At 48.8% G+C, this 25,816-nt stretch overlaps 1 protein-coding gene across 3 annotated transcripts; it reads right to left on the reverse strand.

The window, feature by feature from the left end:
* Positions 1 to 5,103: 5,103 nt before the first annotated feature.
* On the reverse strand, positions 5,104 to 24,161 carry LOC128342656 (zinc finger protein 397-like). 3 transcript variants are annotated; one of them, XM_053290297.1, is made up of 5 exons: positions 24,109 to 24,160; positions 19,524 to 19,555; positions 14,818 to 15,555; positions 9,894 to 10,020; positions 5,104 to 6,465 (listed from the first exon to the last, which is right to left on the reverse strand). In XM_053290297.1, exons 3-5 carry the CDS (start codon positions 15,511 to 15,513, stop codon positions 5,963 to 5,965), a joined length of 1,326 nt encoding a protein of 441 aa, XP_053146272.1. In that variant the 5' UTR covers positions 15,514 to 15,555; positions 19,524 to 19,555; positions 24,109 to 24,160; the 3' UTR covers positions 5,104 to 5,962. The 3 variants fall into 3 exon arrangements, with proteins under 3 accessions (XP_053146272.1, XP_053146270.1, XP_053146271.1); XM_053290295.1 differs by having other exon boundaries at positions 19,432 to 19,555; positions 24,109 to 24,125; XM_053290296.1 differs by lacking the exon at positions 19,524 to 19,555 and having other exon boundaries at positions 24,109 to 24,161.
* Between the last annotated feature and the right edge of the window lie 1,655 nt (positions 24,162 to 25,816).

Raw genomic sequence — 25,816 nt, forward strand, 5'->3', positions numbered from 1 at the left:
GCAGTGTGTGTGTGTGGTGTGTGTGTGTGCTTTGGGGGGAGGGAATGAATTGATTGGGGCGGGGAGTCTGTTTTGTATTATCGATGCATAAAAGATCAACATGTTCGTAATTCGTATATTTGTATTTTTGTCAAATTAATACACATATAGTAAATTATTATTATTATTATTATTATTAATAATAGAATGCCATTTTCACAAGGCAGCTAATTTCTGCTAATCACAGAACGAAGCAGGGAGCATGTAAAGCACAGTTCTCAAACTGGGGTCCTCAGATTGTGTTGGACTACAACACCCATCACCCCCTGCCACAATGATATTTGGCCACAGTGGCTGGGGATGATGGGAGCTGCAGTCCAACATATGGGGACATAAGCTAGGAACACCTGGTCTAGAACCTTTTAAAAAGCCGTCCAAGTTAGAAGCTGCCATGACTGCATCCCCTGCAAGTGAAGTTTAGCTTCTAACCCTGCCCCATGCCTCGCTAGAGAGAGCATCTCATAAGCAGGATCTTCCGCCAATGAGAAGGGTGTTTCTCCCGTCACCACCTCTCTTGTTGGGGTCACATGAAGAAAGGCCCCAAAGATGTCCTTAGCATCTGGGTAGGTTCAGCCTGGAGCACATGGTAGGGATGTGCACGAACCTGTTCGGAGGCCCTTTTACAGGCCTCTGAGCAGGTTTGGAAGACCGGCAGTTTGGCCAGTTCGAAGGCAGGGAGGATACCTTTCAGAGCGAGGGAGGGTGCTCTTAACACCTCCCACCATGTTCCCCCTGCTGGCGCTGCACTTTAAAAGGGTCCAGTGGGGCGGCAGCGTACCTTCCTGCCACCCCATTGCTTCATTGGACCGGAAGTACCTGGCGCTCATGCGCTAGGTAGTTCCGGTCACTTCCGGTTCGGTGAGGCGAGGGGGTGGCAGGGAGATACACTGCCACCCCACTGGACCCTTTTAAAAAGCAGCACCAGCAGGAGAAACATGGCAGGTGAGGTAAGCGCACCCTCCCCCACCCTTAAAGGTATCCCCCCACCTTCAAGCCGCCCCCCCCACACACACATCCCTAGCACATGGTTCTCCATGTGCTCCAGTCCCAATCCCAGAGAGGGATTTAAAGGGGAGTACCAAAACTATAGAAAAAAATGGACCCTGGTAGAGAGCAAATGAGAAATGGCAAGGCATGTTCCCTTTTTAACCATCAACGCTTCTGGTGGCAGTGTGTTTTCCAGGTTAATTGTGTGTTGTCTGAACTCTCTTTCCTTTGGACAGACCAGCACTACCTTGCAGGACCAGAGGGAGTCCCATGTGGTCAGACACAGACATAACTTCGTGGTTTGCACACGGAAAATTCTAGGCTCGGTCCCTGGCATCTCCAGGTAGGGCTGGGAAGACCCCTGTCAGAAACTCTAGAGAGCTGTTGCCAGTCAGAGCAGACAATACTGAGTTAGTGGGACCAAGGGTCTGACGCCGTTTAAAGCAGATACCTATGAACTGTGATTACCTCCCTCAAAAAGGTTTAATAATATTTAGCAGCTGTATAGTGCTTTTGGAACAGAGGACTATAGAGTATCTGCTCTGCATGCAGAAGGTCCCATATTTAATCTTTGGCATCTCCAGGTAAGGTTGGGGAAAGCCTGAAATCCTGGAGAGAAGCCGTCAGTCAGTGCAGGCAATACTGAGCTAGATGGACCAATGATCTGACTCAGTATTAGGCAGTTTCCTAATATTCTGGGAAACCTACAAGCAGAGAACAAAGACCATATCCTTAGTGATTGTCCTTATTTTTGTTCCTTAGTACCTTGTTCCTTGTCCTTAGTGTCTGGTATTCACTGGTACAATGTCTGTGAAAATGGAAGTTCCACTTAGATATCATCACCAAGAGTCGTGAATTTGTCTAACCCCTTTGTAAAACCATCTAAGCTAGTAGCTGGCACACGGTCCTGCAACAATGAATTTCCTAAGTTCATTAGGCCAGAGGTTCCGCGAGGTTCTTGGATTACAACTCCCATCGTCCTTCGGCCATTGTGACTGAGAATGATGGGAGTTGTGGTCCAGAAACATCTGGGGACCCAAGGTAGGGAATCACTGCATTAGGCAATGAAAGGAATTCCAACTTTTGTTAGTCTCAGAACATAGAATGCTGCCTTATACTGAATCAGACCTTTCGTCTGTCTACCTCAGTATTGTCGACACTGATTGGCAAAGAGGCCTCTCCGACCTGGTACCTACTGCATGCAAAACCACTGAGCTATGGCCCGATCCTATACCTGCCACCAGTCAACTTCATGAAGAAACCCATCCCCGGGTTTTAGTATAATGAAAGGACAACAAAAAATCAACCCAAGCCACCCTGTCATAACTATGTAGGCTTCTCATGACCCCAGTCTGGCATTGCACCAACTATTCTGAGTGGCCCACGGAGCTTAAGCTGGCTCAGCCTCTAGGCAGGGGGAACCCTCTGCCCTGTGGTGACCTTTTTGCAGACAAAATTGCTTCCATTCAGCTTGACTTGCAGCTTGCTAGCAGGGGTGTTCCAAGATACTACTGCACCTAGCAGGCCTGCTCAACTTTGGCCCTCCAGCTGTTTTTGGACTACAGCTCCTATAATCCCCAGCCACAGTAGCCAATAGCCAGGGATTATGGGAGTTGTAGGCCAACTGCTGGAGGAGGGCCGAAGCTGAGCAGACCTGACTAAGATGAAGTGCTAAATGCTACCTTGCCCCATGCCCCTAGTGGGGGCAAGCCCCCTTTCCAAAGTGACACTTCCAAGCTTTAAGAACATAAGAACAGCCCTGCTGGATCAGGCCCAAGGCCCATCTAGTTCAGCATCCCGTTTCACCCAGTGGCTTACCAGATGCCTCTGAGAAGCCCACAGGCAAGAGGTGAGGGCATGCCCTCTCTCTTGCTGTTGCTCCCCCGCAACTGGTATTGAGAGGCATTTTGCCTCTGAGGCTGGAGGTGGCCTGTAGCCCTCAGACTGGTAGCCACTGATAGACCTGTCCTCCATGAATTTGTCTAAGCCCCCTTTAAAGCCATCCAAGCTGGTGGTCATCACCACATCCTGTGGCCGAGAATTCCATAGCACTGTTCAAAAAAGTACTTCCTTTTGTTGGACCTAAATTCCTCGGCCTTCAGTTTCATGGGTTGACCCCGGATTCTAGTGTTGTGAGAGAGGGGGAAACAATTTCTCTCTGTCCACTCTCTCTACTCCATGCATAATTTTATACACCTCGATCATGTTGCCTCTTTTCCAAACTAAAAAGCCCCAGATGCTGTAGCCTTGCTTTAGGTGTTCCAGGCCCCTGGTAATCTTTGAAGGCGGCACAGAGAGTGGGGAGGAGGGAAGGTTCCCAGAAGCCTCCATTTCTCTCCTCATACTTATTGCAAGGAGCAGCTCACAAAGCTTCCAAGGGTCAGATTGGTCCCAAAGAGCTGCTCTGATGGCAGCAGCAGCGGGCATCTTGACCCCCTGAGGCCGCCTCAATAAGCTGCCGCCCAAGTCAGCCACCTCACCTTCCCTCACAAAAGAACAGCCCCTGCTCAGTGGACAAAGAAGCCCCTTTCAAAATGGTGATTATATATTATAAAGCAGGAGGAACACAACTGCCCCTTTCCAACCCCAGCGCAGCGGCCTTCCAGTGGCTGGCTTCTCCCTTACGTTTCTTTTTAGATTGTGAGTCCTTTGGGGATGGGGAGCCATCTTATTCTTTTATGTAAATCGCTTGGAGAACTCTCTTTGTTGAACAGCAGCATATAAATAGGAGGAGGAGTACTATTATGAGGTCGTGTCCTCACCTCTTGCCTGTGGGTTTCTGAGGCCTGCAGGGACCTTTTTGCTGGCTCGGAGGTAGGAATATTCTGCAGCAATAGAAGGAGCCATGAAAAGTGCTTGGCATGAAACATAGGAAGCTGCCATATACTGAGTCAGACCATAGGTCCATCTAGCTCAGTATTGTCTACACCAGGGGTGGGGGACCTTGGCCCTCCAGCTGTTTTTGAACTACAACTGCCATCATCCCCAGCCACAATTACTGTGGCTGGGGATGATGGGAGTTGTAGTTCAAAAACAGCTGGAGGGCCAAGGTTCCCCACCCCTGGTCTACACAGACTGGCAGCGGCTTCTCCAAGTTGCAATAAGGAGTCTCTCTCAGCCTAATCTTGGAGATGCTGCCAGGGAGGGAACTTGGAACCTAGATGCTCTTCCCAGAGTGGCTCCATCCCCTGAGGGGAATATCTTATAGTGCTCACACTTCTAGTCTCCCATTCATATGCAACCAGGGCAGATCCTGCTTAGCTAAGGGGACAAGCCATGCTTGCTACCACCAGACCAGCTCTCCTCTCCCTGAGGAGCAGCAGCGGCTCAGTGCAGCTGGCCACTTGAGGACAGAGGAGGGGTACGTGACTGTGATGGACCAATGAGTGAGCCAGGAGCAGCAGTGGTGGCGATGGATGGAGTGGGCTGAAACAGCATCCGGCAGGTGCAGGCAAGTGCACCTCAGGAAGGCAGAGAGTCACTCAGTCTGTTTTCTCTTCTCGGGGTGTGTGTGTGTGTTGGGGGGTGGGGTCCTCTTTGAAACCTGGCTGACAATGACATCCTACTAAGCACGTTGACTTGGAAATATATCTCACAATGTACCCAGTAAGGCTTATTACTGCTAACTGGGCAAAGAGGCACCTTTACCATGGTGACTCTCTTTATTTAGCAGGGGGAGAGTAACTGGCCCTATCCACACCCAGCACAGTATCTCCAGTGACTGTCGCTGGCGTCTATCTTATGTTTCTTTTTAGAATGTGAGCCCTTTGGGGACAGGGAGCCATCTTATTTGTTTGTTATTTCTCTTTGTAAACCGCCCTGAGCCATTTTTGGAAGGGCGGTATAGAAATCAAATTATTATTATTATTATTATTATTATTCCCAAATACACATGCCAAGGATTGCAGCCTGAAAGCAACGGTGATTTAGGGAGAAGGACTGTCCTTTGTTTGGGGCCGGCCTGCACTCCAGCTGCCCCACTGACTGGGTAGGGACAGGGCCTATTTTCTAGCCACTATCCTTGGTTAACATTGTGGGTCCCTTAATGGGCAGAAAAGATCCACACGGCACTAAAAATGGCTTCTGTTAATAGTTAGTTCATTTTAACATAATGTGCTGAAAGTTGACCTTAGCTCCCGCACACCAAAGGCACCAGCCCCTCCCCGCCCCAGAGCATTTGAGTTGTGCATCCCTGGAGCAGAAGAACAGCCCCCGGCCGCCAGTCCAAACCCAGGCTCCGCCTATAAAATTCTGCAAGGTGCCAATGGGATCGTAGCAGGGACTCTCAAAGGAGGCCACCTTACTCTCTGCACCCTTGGGGCAGCTCTTGGCAGAGAGTAAGGGGCATGATCTGGTCTTTTGCTGTGCTGCAGTGCTACTTGGGTGATAGCCACCGAGAACAGAATCCGAGTTTTAGAGCTGGAGAGGACCTTGTCTTCTAATCCAACCCTCTGCTCAGTACAGGCATGTTCGTGGAGGGATGCTGACCACGTTTGTTGGGCATCGCCATGTGAACTGAGCATGAGCCGGAGAACACACAGAATGCCCTACTGAAGCAGTCCGTTGCACGGAAAGAGCAGCAGCGTCAGATCTCTGCATGAGTCACTGTTCTGGCGTCACCTCCTTCCAATCAGCGTCTACTTGGAGCTATATAATTCTGCCGTATCTTTGCATCATATGCAGTAAGCAGTTGTTTTTAGTGGGGAGACACAGCATAATTACTTCTCCTCAAGTGCGGCTGCCCACTGCACCTCTGCGTAACGGTTCTGTTTTCCCACCCCACCAATCAAGGGGGCGTGTACAGCATAACGCTTTGTGCAGAAACACAGCGGGCGGGTTCCTCCGAGGGAGCTTTATTCTTACCATTGCACACCCTACAAGCAGCCATTTCCAAATGCAAAATGCGTCCCGTTTTGAATTCAGAAAAGCATTTGCCTCAAAGAACAAAAGACTGAGAAACACAGGCGCTTTGTGTCTCTGTTGCGTGGCTTGTCTGATGCCTGCACGCATGTGCTTGATCGTAGCTTTCCCCGCAGGCTGAGCATATATAGGCCTTCTCTCTGGCATGGATTCTCTGGTGCACGATAAGGACCGACATATATCTGAAGTTTTTCCCACAATCGGAACACTGATAAGGCTTCTCTCCTGTGTGGATTCGCTGATGTCTAGTGACACTTGATTGCCGAGTAAAGCCCTTGCCACAGACGGGGCATATGAACCTTCTGGCGCCTTCGGGAATCTTTTGTGGGGCAGACACTCTGTAAGCGTCGCCACCTGGACCAGCAATGGATTGAGTCTTCGATTGCTCCATGCTGATCTCCACCTGCCTCTCTGGTCCAGTTTGATTGCTGAAGATGCCTTCCTCTTCTTTATGCTCTGATTTTATCGAAGCCATCCCCTTTGATTCCTTACTGGGCTCGTTCGCAGGCATTGTCCTCCCTACAGCAGAGGGGAGATTTTGTCAAAGTGAAAATGAATCTCTTAAACAAGGAAAACAGCATAGAACACAGGACTGCACAAGAGAGGAGAGCTGGTCTTGTGGTAGCAAGCATGAATTGTCCCCTTTGCTAAGCAGGGTCCACCCTGGTCTGCATTTGAATGGGAGATGACATGTCTGAGCACTGAAAGGTAATCCCTTAGAGGGTGGGGCCGCTCTGGAAAGAGAATCTGCATGCTTGCATGCAGAAGGTTCCAAGTTCCCTCCCTGGCATCTCCAAGATAGGGCTGAGAGAGATTCCTGCCTGCAACCCTGGAGAAGCTGCTGCCAGTCTGTGTAGACAATACTGAGCTAGATGGCCCAATGGTCTGACTTTGTATATGGCAGCTCCCTATGTTCCTAAACTCAACCCTCCAGTAGTTGTTGGATTACAACCCCTATCACCCCTGGACTACTGGCCACAGTGGCTGGGGATGCTGGGAACTGTAGTCCAGCTGGAAGACTGAAGTTACACACCCCTGGACAAGATGGCCATTCACAACTAGCGGAGCAGGGTTCTCGGCTGTATGGAGCTGAGAGGCCTTGGCTGGGGTTAATGGGAGCTTCAGTCCAACCATAATCGGGGCACACAACTCTGAGGATGCTGAAATCATTGTCCCCGTTTGTACCTATGGGAGAATCTGGGGGGGATACATTTGGAGGGTGAGGAACAGCATGCACACCATGTAACCCAGCTTCTTTTCCATTGCTCCACCGCCCTATAGCGAAAACCATGCTGCTAGACATTGAAGTCGTTCTCACAACTAGGGATGACCATGGAACTGGTTCCATGGACTCCTGGGAAGGCGGTGGGTCGGGGGCGGTTACTTTAAGGGACAGGGAGGGCGCCTTCTACCTGCCCATCCCTACCCCGCCACTTTCTCCCTGCCGGCACTCTTCCAAAAAGCATGGGCACGGGGTTGCAGCCTTCCTCCTTTCAGTCCCATTCAGTGTTGCAAATGGCCGATGCGTGTGCGCGCACACATCATCCATTTGCGTGATAACGCTGAGGAACGCTGCAGCCCCGTGCCCACATTTTGGGGGAGAGCACCGGCAGGGGAAAAGCGGAGGGGCGGGGATGGGCTGGTAGAAGGCACCCTCCCTGTCCCCTTAAGTAACCCCCTGCCCTCCGAACCAGTTCGAACACCGGTCGACGGAACCGTTTCGGTGCTCCGGAAAAGGAGTGCCGAACCGGTTCCATGCACATCCCTACTCACAAGCAGTTCTACATGGACTAGAGCAGCCCGACCCAGGTAGAGTTGTGCATCAGAACTACCGGGATCAGGACCAATCCCGGCACTCCTCAGCCAGGTAGCCTGGGTTTTTTACCCGGTCTAACAGTGAGATAGAAGGGAACAAGTGCACCTTTCTACCCCACTCCTCGGTCGTGTGGACTTTCAGGCTGCCTGTAGCCCAAGCGTCCACAGAGCCAGGCAGCAAGAGTGCCCAGCAGTGGGGAAATCCCCCAATGCTCCTGGTGTAGTGCACTGTGGGATGCCGGAGGACTCCTTCCTCTGGCTCTGGGCTCTGCCACTCGCCACGGCACTGCTCATTTATTTATTTATTTTATTTCAACATATTTTTATACCCCAAAAAAATCTCTGGGCGGTCTCTGCTTATGTGCCGCACAAGCAGCAGAGCCCTCAGTAAAATGGCAATCCCGTGCGGGGAGGCAGGGAGGAGCCTGTCTCCCTGACCCCGGTTAAGTTGGTTGTGAGAACAACCTCCAGGGTTTTCAAATCTGTGTCGCCAGACGTTGCTGGCCTAATGAAGTAAGGCTACAACATTCAGGGCTTTTCCGTTTAGAAAAAAGGCAAATTCAGGGAAGACAGAGGTTTATGAAGTTAAGCATGGTGTGGAGAGAGTGTGTTTCTCCCTCTCACACAACACTAGAATCGGGTCACCCAGTGAAACTGATTGTAAGAAAACTTAGGACCAACCAAAGGAAGTACATTTTCACAGAGTGCAAAATTAATCTAAGGAATTCTCCACCACGGGATGTGGCAATGGCCACCAGCTTGGATGGCTTTGAAAGGGGCTTAGACAAATTCATGGGGGACAAGTCAACGGCTACTTGACTCGATGGCTACCTGCTACCTCCGAGTCCAGAGGCGGAACGCCTCTGAATCCCAGTTGCAGGGGAGCAATGGCAGGAGAGGGGGCATGCCTTCGCCTCCTGCTTGTGGGCTTCTCAGAGGCATCTGGCTGGCTACTAGGGGAAACAGAATGCTGGACTAGATCAGTGGCCATCGCTATTTTTCATGCAGGGGCCACTTTGGCAAGTGGAAGAACTCAGTTTCCCTTAAAAAGGAACCATGCTCCCCAGCACTGGGCAAATCTGAATAGAGTCAGGGGGACTGTACAGAGTATTCAGCTGATGCTGATGCTTCACACAGGCCCACTAAACAAGGGCTGGACTTTGGGTTGATGGGGGCTCTCCCTGTCCCCCGGGCCTTACAATGAAGAACACGGGATGAAATGGACTTTGGGCCTGATCCATAGGAAGTCGCCATATAGCGAGTCAGACCATTGGTCCATTGAGCTCAGTATTGTCTGGCAGCAGCTTAAGAACATAGGGAGTTGACATAGGAACATAGGAAGAACTTCCAGCAAGGCTCTTCTTAGGTAACTCCCATGATCCCCAGCCAGGGGTTGATGGGAGCTGTAGTCCAACAACATCCAGGGACCCCAAGTTTAAAAACCTCTGTAGCAGAGCAATTCTTAACATTTACTTATTTATGTTTATTGTTAAATTTTTATGCCGCCTTTCATTAAAAGGCTTTTAAAAATCAAAATGAATTGATTCTCTGCTGCTGCTCTTTGTACTCTGTATTGCTTTTATGCTTTTGTTTTAAATTTTTAATCAGATTTGTTTAATATTTTTCACTTAATATTTTAATTGTGTCTTTTTTACCATCTTGTTTTTAAATTTTACTGTAAACCGCCTTGGGATTATTTTAATGAAAGGCGGTATATAAATTTAACACTAAATAAATAAATCTCAAGGCAATTCACAAAACGTTTAAAACAATATGAGACTATAAAACAGTTACACAATTAAAAAAATATTAAATTGATGGAATATTCAAAAAATAAATAAAATATTGAATTGGAATATAAAAATACAAAATAATCAAAAGTTTCAAGAACCATACACCACAGGACCATAAAATACAGAGCAGCCGCTGCTGCAAAAACAAACACTCATATAAATAAAAAGCCAAGATTTGACTTGCTTTCTAAAAACTGGGATGGAGACTGAGATGGAGAGATGGAATGGGAGCAGCAGCAAAAAAACCACAGAGGATTATACTGGCACACTGTCAGCAGGAGGCCAAGGGGCAGGCTGCTTGGACAGGGTTCAGTTAATACAGACAGAGGAAGCCCTTACCTAGCGAGCCAGTGTCTCCATTCCTCTCTGGCTTCATCTCTCTGCGAGGATGCTTCCCCCCACGGTCCGAGGACGTTGGCTCTGCCTTGGAGAAGCTCTCAGGCAGCTTCTCAAATCTTTCCATCACCTAAAAGAGCAAAGGGAGGTCCCAACAGATAGAAGCTGTGAATACAGACACGCCATTCATGTCTTTGTACGTACTTTGTAAGCTGCAATTGGTGCAGAATGCTGCTGCCAGATTGGTCTCCAGGACGTCCTGCAGAGACCACATTACTCTGGTTCTAAAAGATCTACATTGGCTACCAATAGGTGATGGGCAAAATACAAAGTGCTGGTTATTACCTATACAGCTCTTAAAGCCCACAGTATTGAAGAGGACACCTTCTTCATTGTGAACCCCACCGCCTATTAAGATCTTCAGGGGAGGTTTGTTTGAGGGTGCCGCCGGCTCCGGTGGTGACGACTCAAAGGAGAGCCTTCTCTGTAGTTGCCCCAGGGCTGTGGAACGCACTTCCTGCCGAGATGAGAGCTGCTCCATCCCTCTTGGCTTTAAAGACCAGGGACACATCTAGATGATTTTGGTGCCCGGACCAGCCCTTCCGCGAGGGCCCCCCCACCAGGCCCCCCCCACCTGCCATGGCGATGTGGGGAGCGACCGCTGGGCACGTCCTCTCTGCCCAGCAGCTGCTATGAATGGCAAGGTGCACCTGCACCGTTTCAAAAAAGATCATTGCAAGCCACAGGCTTACGACGCTCTTTTTCTGAACTGGGCTGGCGTGCCTCACAGTTCACAGCAGCCGCTGGGCAGAGAGGACACACCCAGTGGCCTCTCCCATCACCACTGCTGGGGAGGGGAGGTCGACTACTCAGCTTGCCCCCTGCCCTTGTAGGCACCCCTCGGCCATAAGGCAGCTTAAAAAAAAACGGCACAAAGGTTAGCCAGGGTGCCATGCGCACATGCGGGGTGGCTGTAGGAGACCGACCCCCTCCCCGGGCATTTGGAACACCTCCCAGACCTTGGAGGCCATGGACTGGGGCCCCAAGGTCCGGGGGTTAGAACGCCTCTGCTAAAGACATATCTCTTCAGCCAAGCTTCTTACTTAGTTGGGGTGTTTCAATGGGTATTTTCATTTTTTATTATTTTTATTATTCTTATTAACATTTTATATCCGGCTCTTCCTCCAAGGAGCCCAGAGTGGTGTACTACATACTTCAGTTTCTCCTCACAACAACCCTGTGAAGTAGGTTAGGCTGAGAGAGAAGTGACTGGCCCAGAGTCACCCAGCTAGTATCATAGCTGAATGGGGATTTGAACTCGGGTTTCCCCGGTCCTTGTCCAGATCTTGTATATGTTTTAACTGTTAAATTCTTTGTTTGTTTTATGCTGTAAACCTCCTAGAGACTTCGGTAGTGGGTGGTATACAGATTTGCTTAATAAAATAATAAAATTTATCTATCTATCAATCTATCATGTTTTTATACCGCCTGATATGTAAATCTCTAGGCAGTGTACAAAATTTGAAATACTTAGAAGTCACAAAATTTAAATACAGGACAATAAAAACAGTAGAATACAATAATTATTAAAACCAGTTTTTAAAATTATTAAATTAATTCTAATTAAAAGCCTGAGAAAACAGGGGAGTCTTGAGGTTCTTCCTGAAAAACAAACAGAGAAAGAGATGCTCTTTTTTCAGCAGGAAGCTTATTCCAGAGCCCTGGGGCAGCCACAGCGAATGCCCAGTCCTGGGTCAGCACCAAAGGAGCCAGTGGCAACCCTAACCGGACCTCTCCAGAAGATCGTAACAGGCGGCAGGGATTATGACAAAGGAGGCACTCTCTCAAATCAATGATATAGAGTCAGGACAATTCTCCTTCCAGCCCAGAACTGTCTACTTGATCTTTTCCAAGGTCTCAGGCAAAAGAAGGTCTTTCCCAGGCTGGCTACCTGACCTTTTAAATAGAGATAATAGACAGGAGTTGGGGAGTCAGCCTTGCGGTAGCGAACATGAATTGCCCTTTGCTAAGCAGGGTTTGTCTTGGTTTGCATTTGGATGAGAGACTACATGCAAGCACAGCCTGTTGTGAGGATACTGCCCTAAGGGGATGGGACTGCAGCAGCTCAGTGGCAGAGCATCTGCTTTTCATGCAGAAGGTCCCAGGTTCACTCCCTGGCAGCATCTCCAGGCAGGGCTGGGAAAGACTCCCACCTGAAACCTGGAGAAGCCGCTACAAGTCCGCATGGACAGCACTGCGCTAGATGGATCAATGGTCTGACTTGGTATAAGGCAGCTTCCTACGTTCCTAACTTTAGAGTTGGAAGGGATCCTGGAGATTTTCTAGTCCAACCCGCTGCTCAGTTTAAGACTCTGCTACAGCAGGGGTTCCCACCCTTTAAAAAACAACAACAGAGGAAGCTGCCTTATACTGAGTCAGACCATTGGTCCAACTAACTCAGTAATGTCTGCACAGACTGGCAGCAGCTTCTCCAAGGTTACAAGCAGGAATCTCTTTCAGCCCTATCTTGGAGGGAGGGAATTTGGAACCTTCTGCATGCAAGCAGGCAGGTGCTCTTCCCAGAGCAGCCCCATATCTTACAGTGCACACACATGTAAAGTAAATAAAACTGTGCCGTCATGTCAGTGTTGACTCCTGGTGACCACAGAGCCATGTGTTTTTCTTTGGTGGAATACAGGAGGGGTCGACCATCCCCATTCCCACACAGTATGAGAGGATGCCTTTCAGCATCTTCCTATATTGGGGCTGCCTGAAATAGGTGTTTCCCATAGTCTGGGAAACATATCAGTGGGGATTTGAACTGGCAGCCTCTGGCTTGCTAGGCAAGTTACTTCCCTGCTGCACTATTAGGTAGCTACTCACATGTAGTCTCCCATAAAGGGGACATTCCATGCTGGTGGACCCTGCTTAGCAAAGGGGACAATTCACCGCACAAGACCAGCTTGCTACCACAAGCCCAGTTGTCCTCCCATAAGTTCACCTCTTCTGTCACGAAACTTTAGCTCAAGTACCGTATAGAAATAGTGTGTGTGTGTTCACAAATCTAAATGTTACAGTTAAGAGACAGGCTACTCTAGTCACTGGCTTACAGCCACACTAAGTTACTCTACTCCCGCTAAAATTAATGGGACACGTTTACTTGTCCGATACATTTCAATGGATGTCCCAGCGCTAATTTTCTGAAGGCTGTCAGCCAGGCTGAAGGGAGGAGTCTGCTCAGCTTCGGGGTAGCCCATAGCCATCAAGACATGCATGGATCTGTACATGCATACACTAGGGATGTGCACGAAGTTTCTAGTTAAACTAGGGATGTGCACGAAGTTTCTTCGGCACCGGCGGGGGTAGTCCTTTAAGGGCGGGGAGGGGTGCACTCACCCCTCCTGCCGCATATCCCCCGCCGACGCCTGCATGGCAGACGGGCACATGCATGCCCGCAACAGGCGCACACGCGGTTACTTCTTCCGGCCGATGACAAAAACGGGGCGGCAGGGAGGAACGCTGCCGCCCCGAGGGGCTTAAAAGTGACGGAGCGCCGGCGGGGGATATGTGGCGGGAGGGGTGAGTGCACCCTCCCCCGCACTTAAAGGACTACCCCTGCTGGTGCTGAAGCACCGAAATGGCCCCTGGAGCCGAAACGTTTCGGAGGCCTCCATAATGGCCTCCGAAACGTTTCGGGCACAAGCCTACTGTGAACAGATTGTACGTGCGTTGAACATAATGAGGCGATTCTCATGATAGTTAGGGTGTGTGGGTCGGTGGGGGCAGGGAAGGCAGGGCAAACCTTACCTCCCCCACAGACGAGCAATGTGAAGTTGCTGGGAATGTGCTTCACGCTCCCACAAAGGCAGCCCTACTCCACGAAGCTCTGTGAAGCAAGGAGCAGGGTGGAGGGATTGTTGTTCCGGCCTCCAGGCATCCCACAATGCACTGGGGGATTTTCCCGTCAGACAGGTGCATAGTAGGGATGCGCCCGGAGCCGGTTTGTAGGCCCTTTATGGGCGGGCGGGTCTGCCGGTTTGACGGTGGGGTGTGTGCGCATCTTTAAGGGCAGGGGAGGGTGCACTTACCCCTCCCACCGCATTCCCCCCACCGGCGCTCCGTTTTGTTAAATCCCCGCGGGGCGGCAGCCTACCTCCCTGCCGCCCCATCTGCCGGAAGTAACTGGAAGTAACAATAACTTCCCGTTGCACACGCTCGTGCCCAGTACCTGCTCCGTTAGACGCAGTGACGGGGCGGCAGGGAGGTACACTGCTGCCCCGAGGGGCTTTAACAAAACAGAGCACCGGCGGGGGAAATGCGGCAGAAGGGGTAGGTACACCCTCCCCCACCCTTAAAGATGCTCCCGCCCCCCACCATCAAACCACCCCCACCTGATTCTGTGCACATCCCTAGTGCAGAGTCTCCTTGGCCTGAACTCATCCCGAGGAGACACACAATACCTGGCAGCAGTTAAGGGTCCAAGCGCACCCTTAACATCGGCTAACATCTGGGTTACTTAGGAGGGTTAAGGGGGTGGAGGGATCCGCGAAGATCCTGCCACTCCTCACCACCAACCTAATCCATGCTAGACTGCCCCAGGCTGGGCGTGAGGACAGCCTCAATGTGTGAATAGGGCCTTCTCCCTCCATTAAGACTGGAGATTGCACTTGGCACCTTATGAGAAGGACCACACTATGAGAAGGACCCCACAATCCGCATAAAAGGATCTGAAACAAAGAGTTCAAATCACAACCCAACAGATCCAACGGTATAAGAGAAGGTGCAAAGCTCAAGCTGTGAGCCTGAGCTTTGCAGTCAAGAGCGAGAAGTGAGCAGAGGCACAGCCAGGGGCAAGGGCCATACACCCTGTCCATCCTCATCGCCAGCTCGGCACCCCACAGAATGTTGCGGGAAGACACGTCCTCACCTGTTTCTCTTCTCTCTTGGCCTTGCGCTGCCGGAGCAGGAAACCCTCGGCCAGGGCCACAGCTTGGGAACAGGTCTCTGGGCCAAATGCCCTGACCCAGGTCTGGACCTCCGAGGGCAGGACGTTCAGGAACTGCTCCAGGATCACCAGCTCTACAATCTGCTCCTTGGTGTGTTTCTCCGGCATCAGCCACCCATAGCAAAGCTCCTGGAGTTGGCTGCAAGCCTTTCTTGGCCCCTCGGTGTCCTGATAGCAAAAACTCCGGAAACTCTGGCGCTGGAATTCCATCTCCAAGGTCCCATCGCTCAGAATCTTCTTTACTTTTTGGCAGCTCTCTTGACTTGGCTTCAGGGTCCTAGAGATCACCTGGCCTCCCTCTCCTAAGGCTGCTTGGAGCCTGGCCACCCCCTTTCCACCTCGTCCCCGATAAACATCCGAGAGGACGAGAGAGGGCTTGACCCTTGAGGGCTGCGTGGGGTCCCAGACCGTGTGGGAGGACTCAACCTTCTTCAGGAAGTCCTGCAGCTGGGCTTCCCAGCACTGCAGCTGCCTCTCTTCAGGCTCCACTTTAATCTGAGACGGGGTCACCGGATGCGGCAGCTCTCCCACAATCCCCACCTGGACAACATGGATGCCGTTTCCAGGATCTTCCGGCGGGCCAACCGTTGCGGTGCCTGCAGCGTCCCCCTCTTCCATCTTGATTCTTGGATAGTGATCCTTGTCTACCAGATTCGACAGCTGCGGAACAAGAATGGGACATTTAAGTCCAAAGTGATACCCAATGGGGCAAAAATTCCTCATGCCATCTACACACGTTTGGCCCAATGTGCACACAAATTGCATGTGTCTGCACATGGAGTTTTGTACACTCATATACGTTCAACACACCTACACAGGGGCATAGGGACCATGGAGTAAGGGGGGATGATCATCCACCAGCTGCCAGGTTCTGGGGGGCGGGGGGCACCAAGGTGCTCCCTCACACACACACACCCCGCACCCAGCCAGCGAACAAAAAGCTCGCCATCTGGGAATGTGAGGCGTTTCCCTCTTCACTGGGGAGAAAAGCACAGCCAGACAGTGTTTCACTGAAACGATGGCTGGGGAGGGATGGGAGAGGGCACGAACGGACCCCTTCCGGGCACTGGCCCCACCCCTGCATCTGATGTCAGACCCAAGGGGGTGGAGCCAATGCCATCAGCCCCAGCAAAGCTTCTCTTCCCCAGTGAGTGGTTTGACTGGGAGCTCCTTTCCTTGCCTCCTTGAGAAAGCAGGGAAAGGAACACCCAGTCAGCGATTCCACAAATGGCTGCCTGGGGAAGGGAAGCTCTGCCGGGGCTTATAAGCCCCGCCCTCGGCATTGGCCCGCCCCCTTGCGTCTGATGTCAAATGCAGGGGCGTGGCTTGGGGTTGTGCGAATGCTTTGAGCATGTGATATTAAAGCCTAGGGGAAAGGGGAGCCACCAGAGAACTTGGTCTACCAGCCACAGCCAAGCTCCCTACGCCCCTACACCTACAGTATTATTTATTTATTTAACATATTTTTATACTGCCCAAACCTTACATCTCTGGGCGATTTACAACAAGATAAAAACAAAAAGTAAAACATTAGTTAAAAACAAAAACAAGAAATTTATAACACAATTTAAAAATGTTAAAACAATATTTTAAAACAACATTAAAAACAATTAAACAGCAGTATACTTCCTATCCCTATATGTGTATAGTAGGGATGTGCAAAAAATTTCGGGCACAGAACGATCTGTGCCCGAAACGAGCAATTTCGGGTGATTCGGGTCCGAGCCGAATCACCCCGATGTCCCCCGATATTTTTTGGGGCCGAGCCGAATCACCCGAATTTCAGGCCCGAAAAATTCGGGTGATTCGGGAATGACATCTCTTTTAATTTCCCGCCTTTTTGCATCCATTGATTTGAATGCAAAAAGGTCTGAAGTGATGTCAGCCCGCATTTTGGGTCCCAGGGGCAAAATAGTGCGGTGGGGTGGTAGTGCCCAATGGTTGGAGGCTACCACCCAAATTTCAGGGGAATTGGGCAAAGGGCTGATTTTTGGGAAATTTTTGAAGTTTAGTGTCTTTGGGGCAGTTTGGGGGCATAGAGTGGGATCTGGGCAAAAAGAGTGGGGTGGGGTGGTAGTGCCTAATGGGTGGAGGCTACCACCCCAATTTCAGTCTTTCAGTCTTTAAGGTTTTTCCTCATAGGGTATACATGGAGCTTTCAGCAGCCCCATAACTGCACTCGGGGGGTGCTGGGGTGGCCCAGAGCGAGTGGTAGTGTAGTGCATAGGATGTGGAAAAACCTTAAAGACGCGTAAACTTTAACAATTCCCAAAAAATCAGCCCTCTGCCCAAATCCTTTGAAAAAATTCAGGTAGCTTCCTTGATCCTACCTGGCACTACCACCAACCCCACACTGCTCTAGGCCACCCCTTTGCCCCCCACGTGAAGCTACCCATTTGCTGACACCTCAATGCTTCTCTATGGGGGAAAACCTTACAGACGTGTAAACTTCAACAATTCCCCAAAAATCAGTCCTCTGCCCCATCACTCTGAAATTGGGGTGGTAGCCTCCACCCATTAGGCACTACCACCCCACCCCACTCTTTTTGCCCATATGCCACTCTATGCCCCCAAACTGCCCCAAAGACACTAAAACTTCAAAAAATTCCCAAAAATCAGCCCTTTGCCCAATTCCCCTGAAATTTGGGTGGTAGCCTCCAACCATTGGGCACTACCACCCCACCCCACTATTTTGCCCCTGGGACCCATTTTTCCTTCCCGAATCAATTCAGATTCGGATTTAATCCGAATCCGAACCAAATCAGGGGTGATTCGGGTGGCCCAGATTCGGGCACAGAACAGATCGGGGGTGATTCGGTTCGGGTCCTGAACCGAATCACCGAAAACCCGAATTGCACACCCCTAGTGTATAGTACACTACCTACATCTGAGTAGTACATTTCCTGTACCTATACTTGAGCGGGCCTTGTATTCATTCATTCGTTCGTTCGTTCATTCGATTTCTATACCGCCCTTCCAAAAATGGCTCAGGGCGGTTTACACAGAGAAAGAATAAATAAATAAGTTGGATCCCTATCCCCAAAGGGCTCACAAACTAAAAAGAAACATAAGATAGCCACCAGCAACAGTCACTGGAGATACTGTGCTAGGGGTGGATAGGGCCAGTTGCTCTCCCCCTCCTAAATAAAGAGAATCACCACAGTAAAAGGTGCCTCTTTGCCAAGTTAGCAGGGGTAGCCAGATTTACTATTTTTAAAAACCAAGAAGTTCTGGTAAGAATTAATCTGCCTACTTGCTTTTCACTACAATCTTAATGGATAATTACCATCTTCACAAGTTAGCCCACTTGCCCCTCAAACGCTCATATGCCATCTAGAATAGGGATGGATGACATCATCAGAAACTACACCGCTGAGGTGTCCCGACAACTGGACCCAATTTGGTCCAAATTGGTCCAGGTATTGCAAAGTTAATAAGCAGACCGACAGGGACACACACATAGCGCTTGATGATCTCATAAACTTACTTTCCTTAAGGAAAGTAGGCTAAAAAGGAACGAATGTACTTTCATTAATACGAAAACACGTACCTGTGTGTACAAACAGCTGTACACACGGAGAATATAAAGTCTGAATGGGACTCACATATGTTCAGTGCACGTACAGTCTGTGCACAGTTTATGCCTGTACAGGGACTTTGCACAGAACTAATATTTAACCTTAATACCACATGATGTCTGAACTGGCTCACTCTGAACATAAACAGGTTACATTATCAGATGCTTGCCTCACTGGCCAACTCTGGGTTATGCTGGAAACAGTGAGATGTATTCCAAAATGAATACACACAGGATGTGGATTGATTTAAATCAATCCACTCTGCAGCTGAACCAGTTACAATCCAAGGGAATTGAATGAGTTGCAACTGTAAGTTAGGAACAGAAGAAGCTGCCATATACTGAGTCAGACCATTGGTCCATCTAGCTCAGTATTGTCTTCACAGACTGGCAGCGGCTTCTCCAAGGTTGCAGGCAGGAGTCTCTCTCAGCCCTATCTTGGAGAAGCCAGGGAGGGAACTTGAAACCTTCTTCATGCAACCATGCAGAGGCTCTTCCCAGGGCGGCCCCATCCCCTGAGGGGAATATCTTACAGTGCTTGCATGTAATCTCCCTTTCATTTGCAACCAGGGCAGACCCTGCTTAGCAAAGGAACAATTCAGGCTTGCTACCACAAGACCAGCTCTCCTCCTCCTCAGCCCTTGTGACTCATTCAATTCCCTTGGATTGCAATTTTTCCAGCTGCAGGGTGGGTTGATTTCAATCAAGCTGAGGTTGTATGATGTAGGGCACATGATGTAGCCACCTTGTTAAAGCTAAGCAGGTCTGGGTCTGGTCAACACTTGAATGGGGGACCACCAGGAACCTCCATCTTGGCTGCCATGAGTTCCACCACGGAAAAAAGGCAGGATATTAATGAAACAAAATAAAATCACCAAGACAACTGCTGAAGTGCCTTATTCCAAGCCTCCCAAGTCATGTATTTTCTGAACAAGCATGTTCTATAGCAGGTGACTTACTGGGAAAGAATTGTGCCTAGAAGATTCAGGCTGAAAGCCATCAGGTGAATGGTAGCAAGTGACTGGGGAAGCTGCACCTATTGAATTCCTACCTGGATGCATCCCTCACCAGCTCAACGTCCAGCTGAAAGAGCAAGGGAAAGTGTGGGTGCACAGGGCCTAATCTGTAAATCCAGCATAATATACATGATTATATAAAGCCTTTACTGCTTACATGGTACAAAAGTTAAAGGAGAAAAGATTGCTTAAGTCACACTTCTTTACATGGGCTTTTAGTTACATTTAAAATTTGTTTTAAATTATGTTATTGTCACCTTATAAACACTGCATTGTATTTTAAAAGATTTTATGTAAACGGGTAGAGATGTGTATATTAGGCGGTATAGAAATACAAATGGAAAAACAAAACAAAGATGACAACTTTAACTTGTGATTTCCACACTTTTTAGAGCATGAAAGAAAATGGCAAGCACCTTAACGTAAAAGGTAAAAGTGTGCCGTCAAATCAGTTTCAACTCCTGGCACCCACAGAGCCTTGTGGGGTTTTTTGGTAGGATACAGGAGGGGTTTACCATTGCCTCTTCCCGCGCAGTATGAGATGATGCCTTTCAGCATCTTCCTATGTCGCTGCTGCCCGATATAGTACCAGCGGGGATTTGAACTGGCAACCTTCTGCTTGTTAGTCAAACATTTCCCTGCTGCGCCACTTAAGGTGAAGCACCTTAATTCTCATCGAAAACTGAAATTTTTATATTTGAATATTTATACTTGTCCTCACATCACATATCTTACCTGCCTTAGGTAATGAAAGAGGCAAGATCTACATTACCATTCATTTGTTCTTCACACATAAAAGCAAATTTGTAACTACAGTAATGTGGTTGGTTTGTTTTTTAAGAGGATCACAGTTTAAGTTTAAAGAGATTATGACTGTAGGCTTTGTTATGTTACTCCTGATACATTCAAGTTTTTTGTTGTTGCCTTAAGCTTTAAATTACATGATACAACTGCTATTTTAATCCAGTTATTATTAAATATTAACTATTATTATATTTCAATAGTTATTCTTATATAATTTTTATATTCCTCCCACTGTCAAGCTGTAATCCTGTACTTAAAGTAAAGGTAAAGTGTGCCGTCAAGTCGATTTCAACTCCTGGCAGCGCCCACAGAGCTCTGTGGTTTTCTTTGGTAGAATACAGGAGGGGTTGACCATTGCCTCCTCCCGCGCAGTGTGAGATGATGCCTTTCAGCATCTTCCTATATCGCTGCTGTCCAATATAGTAGCAGCAGAGTAGCAGGGTTCTCAAACAGCTACCTTCTGCTTGTTAGTCAAGCATTTCCCTTCTGCATCATTGGATGGCTGTACTTACAGTAGAATAAATCCCAGAGAAATCCATCTGAGCAAAAAGGCACCTTTTAAAAGTGGCGGCTCTCTTGTCTTTAGCAGGGGGAGAGCAACTGTCCTTATCCAGCCCCAGCACAACATCCCTTTAGTGGCTGTTGCTGGTATCTCCCTCAGGTTTCTTTTTAGATTGTGAACCCCTTTGGGACAGGGCACCATCTTCTCAGTCCTTTTGGATATAAACTGCTTTGAGGACTTTCTTCCGGTTGAAAAGTCATATATACATATTCTACATAGCTTCTGATTCAGCATGAATAGGATCCAGCTGCAGCAACCCACTATTCCATGGGGATGGAGCCATAGCTTAGTGGTAGAGCATCTGCTTAGTATACACAAAGGTCCCAGGTTCAATCCACAGCATCTCCAGGAAGGTCTGAGAAAAAATCCTCCCTGAAGCCTGAACCTGGAGAGCTGCTAAGAGTCAGAGTAGACAACACTGAGCTAGATTGACCAGTGGTCTAACTCAGTAGATGGCAGCTTCCTATGTTCTACTTCCTGGAGAGTAAACCCCTTCAAAAGCAACCGCTCTAATTAAACACGGTTCCCATCAGGTGAAGAAACAGAGCTACATGTCGGACTCGGGAAAGTCCCTTTTCAAAACTTGCTTTTGTGATGAGCTTATTGTAGCCTCAGACAAGCCACTCACACTGGAGCTCAGTCTCCTCTCTTCCAACTCATAGGAACATAGGAAACTGCCATATACTGAGTCAGACCATTGGTCTATCTAGCTCAGTATTGTCTACACAGACTGGCAGCAGCTTCTCCAAGATTGCAGGCAGGAATCTCTCTCAGCCCTATCTTGGAGATGCTGCCAGGGAGGGAACTTGGAACCTTCTGCTCTTCCCAGAGCGGCTTCATCCCCTGAGGGGAATATCTTGCAGTGCTCACACATCAAGTCTCCCACTCAGATGCAACCAGGGCAGACCCTGCTTAGCTATGGGGACAAGTCATGCTTGCTACCACCAGACCAGCTCTCCTCTCCACTCATCTGCACTATGGGGAGAATCATATCCACCTACCTTACAGGATTGTCGTAAGGGTGGCTGCAGTCATAGACATGAAATCTAAAGCAGTGTTTCCCAATCAGTGTGCCACAACACACTCACTGGTGTGCCGCACTGACTCACTCTGAGTCACCTCCAAAAGCAGGGAGTTTTGACACCCTGCTTTTGAAACTCCCTTGCAGTGCACCATCATGCACCAGGTTCGCTCCCTTATGCACTGGGAGTGACACATCCTTTCTGGTGCATTATGGAGTGAATTCGCTCCAAGGAGGGTGCAAGAGATGGCCGCAAAGAAGAATGACAACTATGTAGGAATAATCATTTTATTTATTTTATTTTATTTATTTTCCAAATTTGTAGACCGCCCCAAATATCCGTCTCTGGGTGGTTTACAATAACACAAAACAGACCAGAAATTTTTTTTAAACAACAACAACAACTTTAGAACAATTTTTTAAAAAACAAGTCTTTAGAGCCTTTTAAAAAGTTGACAGAGATGGGGAGGAGGAAAGAAGCTAAAATAAATAAATTTCACACTGCAGGTTTAACACCACACACACACACACACACACACACACACACACACACACCGACTATGTTACAGGGCCAGTGTGTCCATATTTTTTGATATATTTAATGTAAGTGTGCCTCCTGATGAAAAATATTGGGAAAGACTGGGCGATAGACCTAGAATTGACTCTCATTACCCAAACCCCAGTGAGCCTCACTTGGAGCCTGAATCCTCTTTTACCCCAGCAAGTGTTTTGCCCTCTCCGTAAAACAGGGTTCTCATACTTGGGTTCCTAGATGTTGGACTACAACTCCCATCATTCCCAGCTGTAATGGTAACACCAAAACTTAATGATGCCTCTCCAGGCAGAGGGAGAAGTAAGACCAGCAGAACTGGTTTCCTAGCTGCAGAGTTTTCCTTTGGGAGGAAAATGTATTTATTTGCAAATGGGAAACTATTTATAAATAGCCTCCCATAAACCTTATCACAAGGTAGTTTACAGAACGAAAATAGAACAGTAAGATGCACCAAAATCAAATTAAAATAACCAATTTTATTACTTATAAAATGCTGCAGAAGCAGCAGCAGATGATCAGAGAATTTAGTTATAGTTAATTAGTTAGGTAATCCCATAATACAAGGGGTCTGAAACTTGGGTCTCCAGATGTTGCTGGACTACAACTCCCATCATCTCCAGCCTCAATGGACTGGGACCAGGGACCCAGATCTGAACCCCTCCTTTAAAACATTAAAGGACCACGCACATACACACACAAACACACACACTCTCTCGCAACAGAAATGACACTTGGTTCAATGCAATCCTCTTTTTTTTTCCCCTCTGGTTACGCAAGCTGAGCTAAATTGTGCAATAAACAGAAACTCTGAGGTCCCAGAGGCTCAAAGCTCCATCTTGTGCGCTTTTACCTGGGAGTAAGGGAGGGGCATAGTTACAATTGAACAAGGTGGGGGGAGATAAATGTCCCTTGACCCCTGAGTGGGGGGGGGGCAGCTTGCTCTTCACTGTACCCCTAGTGCCCCTGACGAAGTGGAGTGGGGGCAGAGGCCCATCTTTACTTTTTTGTCCCAGGGCCCACTCCAGCCTTGCTACCCCCCCGAATTAAGGTAACTGAATGGGGCTCCTTCCCAAGTCAGCTGTGCAAAAGAATCACCACTTCGGAAGCGTTTTCTCTTTTTAAAAGGAAGAGATCAGATTGGGGTTGGAGCGGAGGGCCAAAAGAAGGCGAAAGAGGCATTCTCCCAACTTGGTGCAGGTCTCATGCTGACCCCGGTCAGCCCCAAAGGAATCTTCTCCCCAGTTCCCCCCAGGGGAAGGAACTCGAGCCAATGACAGGCTAGCTAGCAAGCAACCACGTGCACAGCTATGACAGCCCCGGGAAAGGGAGGTGCAGGGTGGGTTATTCCATATTTGGGATCTGGCCTGAGGAGCGAACTCAAGGCAAGGCAGGATCCATCTCCCCTGCTGGCCTGGTTCCCCCACTACTTTCGGCTCCGCGCGCCAGGCTCCCCGCTTCTAGCAAACTCAGCTCTCCAAAGAAACCCTCTGGCCCAAAGCCTGCACGCCCTTTCTCTCGCTGCCCTGCTCCCGATCTGAACAGGGGTGGTGGTTTCCCACACTGTGGACCTCCAAGAACCAAAGCGAGGAAAGCTCTTCTCTGCTTTACTGCCAATGCCACCCACCTCACTTTCAAAGGGTCCCCCTTTTCTTTCCCGTGTCCCCCACAACCGACACTCACCATTCCCACGTTCTGCCTCCACCAGCCTTCTTCCTGCTGACAGAGAGTCACAATCCTTTTCCGGGAGGTTGGAGGGAGGGGGCGGGGCTTGCCCTGGCACCTCCCTCTTCCTCCTCCGGAATCTCACACATTGGGTGGCATGCATTGCTATTAGCTTTGCAAGCGAGGATAGTTGGAATATTTTCCTTCCCAAGAGAGATTTTCCAGCAAGGGACCAAATAATGGGGAGTCACCTAAGCCTTCCAGCTCCTGGGAACATCGTGGGAGGCTTTGTCATGCGCGCGGGGGGAAGGGTTCCCAACACAAAGGCTATCTCACCACTAGGCAGTGCTACCGCATTTGAACTGATCGGATTCTTCTCTTCCTTCCTTCTCTATTATTATTATTTTTATTATTTTATTTATTTTCTGAAACTGCAGTTTTGCGACTGTCATCACCTAACCGCCGGTAATGTGTTGATTCTTTCCCTCCGTTCTGGGTGCCAAAAATTCCCTCCTCCTTCTTCTCATACTCTGATTTTTCTAAGACATCCTCTGCAGTTCTTCCTCACCACATTCATTCACTAGCAGATCACCTGCAACAGAGCATCTTGTTAACGTGAAAGGGAATCAGAATCCTCCTTTTCCCCCCACCCACCCTGCCTTTATGTTGAGATTAGCTTCTTTCTTCCCCCTACAAAGTCACAGGAGACTCAGGAAGAAGCTGAAGTGTCTGATTTGGGGAGAAAACACCTCACAGTGGTTGCCACTTCACCCCCCTGGTAGGGCTCCTATGCATAACAACAGCAGACGAAAGGGCACACAGACTGGAATAGAGCCAATGTGGTGAGGTGGTTAGTGCTGGACTAGGACTGGGGAGACTCGAGTTCAAATCCCCATTCAGCCATGAGACTTGCTGGGTGACTCTGGGCCAGTTATTTCTCTCTCAGCCTAACCTACTTCACAGGGTTGTTGTGAGGAGAAACTGAAGTATGTAGTACACCGCTCTGGGCTCCTTGGAGGAAGAGCAGGATATAAAATGTAAAAATAAATAAAACAAATAAATTAAGATTTCATTCTTGATCTGGAAAATCCTTCTGGAATAGAAGATCATTTAATCACTGCACAAGGCAGACCGGCCCACTGTTGAACGGCTCTTACCATGAGAAAAACACAGCCCACCAGTTTTCATAGTACAGGCCATAAGTCTGTCTTGGGTCATGGGGTTTTATTTATTTTATTTATTTTAGGTCCAATTCTTCTCCAAGAAGCCCAGAGTGGTGTACATGGTTATGTTTATCTTCACAACAGTCCTGCCAGGTGGATTAGTCTGAGAGAGATGTGACTGGCCCAGAGTCACCCAGTGGCTGAATGGGGATTTGAACTCCTGTCTCCCCAGTCTCAGGCCAAGACTAACCACTATACCCCTCTGGGTTTTTAGGCACTGGATCCTTTACTATTGTTATGGTCCCTTGAAATATTGTCCAAAATGTTTTTGAAGTAAAATTGCAGTCATTACAGGGCTAATGTTTCAGGCAACACGGCTAAATTTCAGCTTACACACTCCTAACACAACATAGCAGGTTTGACCATAGTCAATCAAGTCAGAGAATGGGGCCATAACTCAGTGGAAGAGTACCTGCTTTGCATAAAAAAGATCCCGGGTTCAATCCCTGTTATCTTTAGGTTGGGTGGGGAAAGACTCCTACCTGAAACCTGGAGTGCGGCTG

Source organism: Hemicordylus capensis, chromosome 2, assembly GCF_027244095.1.
Source record: "Hemicordylus capensis ecotype Gifberg chromosome 2, rHemCap1.1.pri, whole genome shotgun sequence".
In the NCBI taxonomy this organism is placed as follows: Eukaryota; Metazoa; Chordata; class Lepidosauria; order Squamata; family Cordylidae; genus Hemicordylus; species Hemicordylus capensis.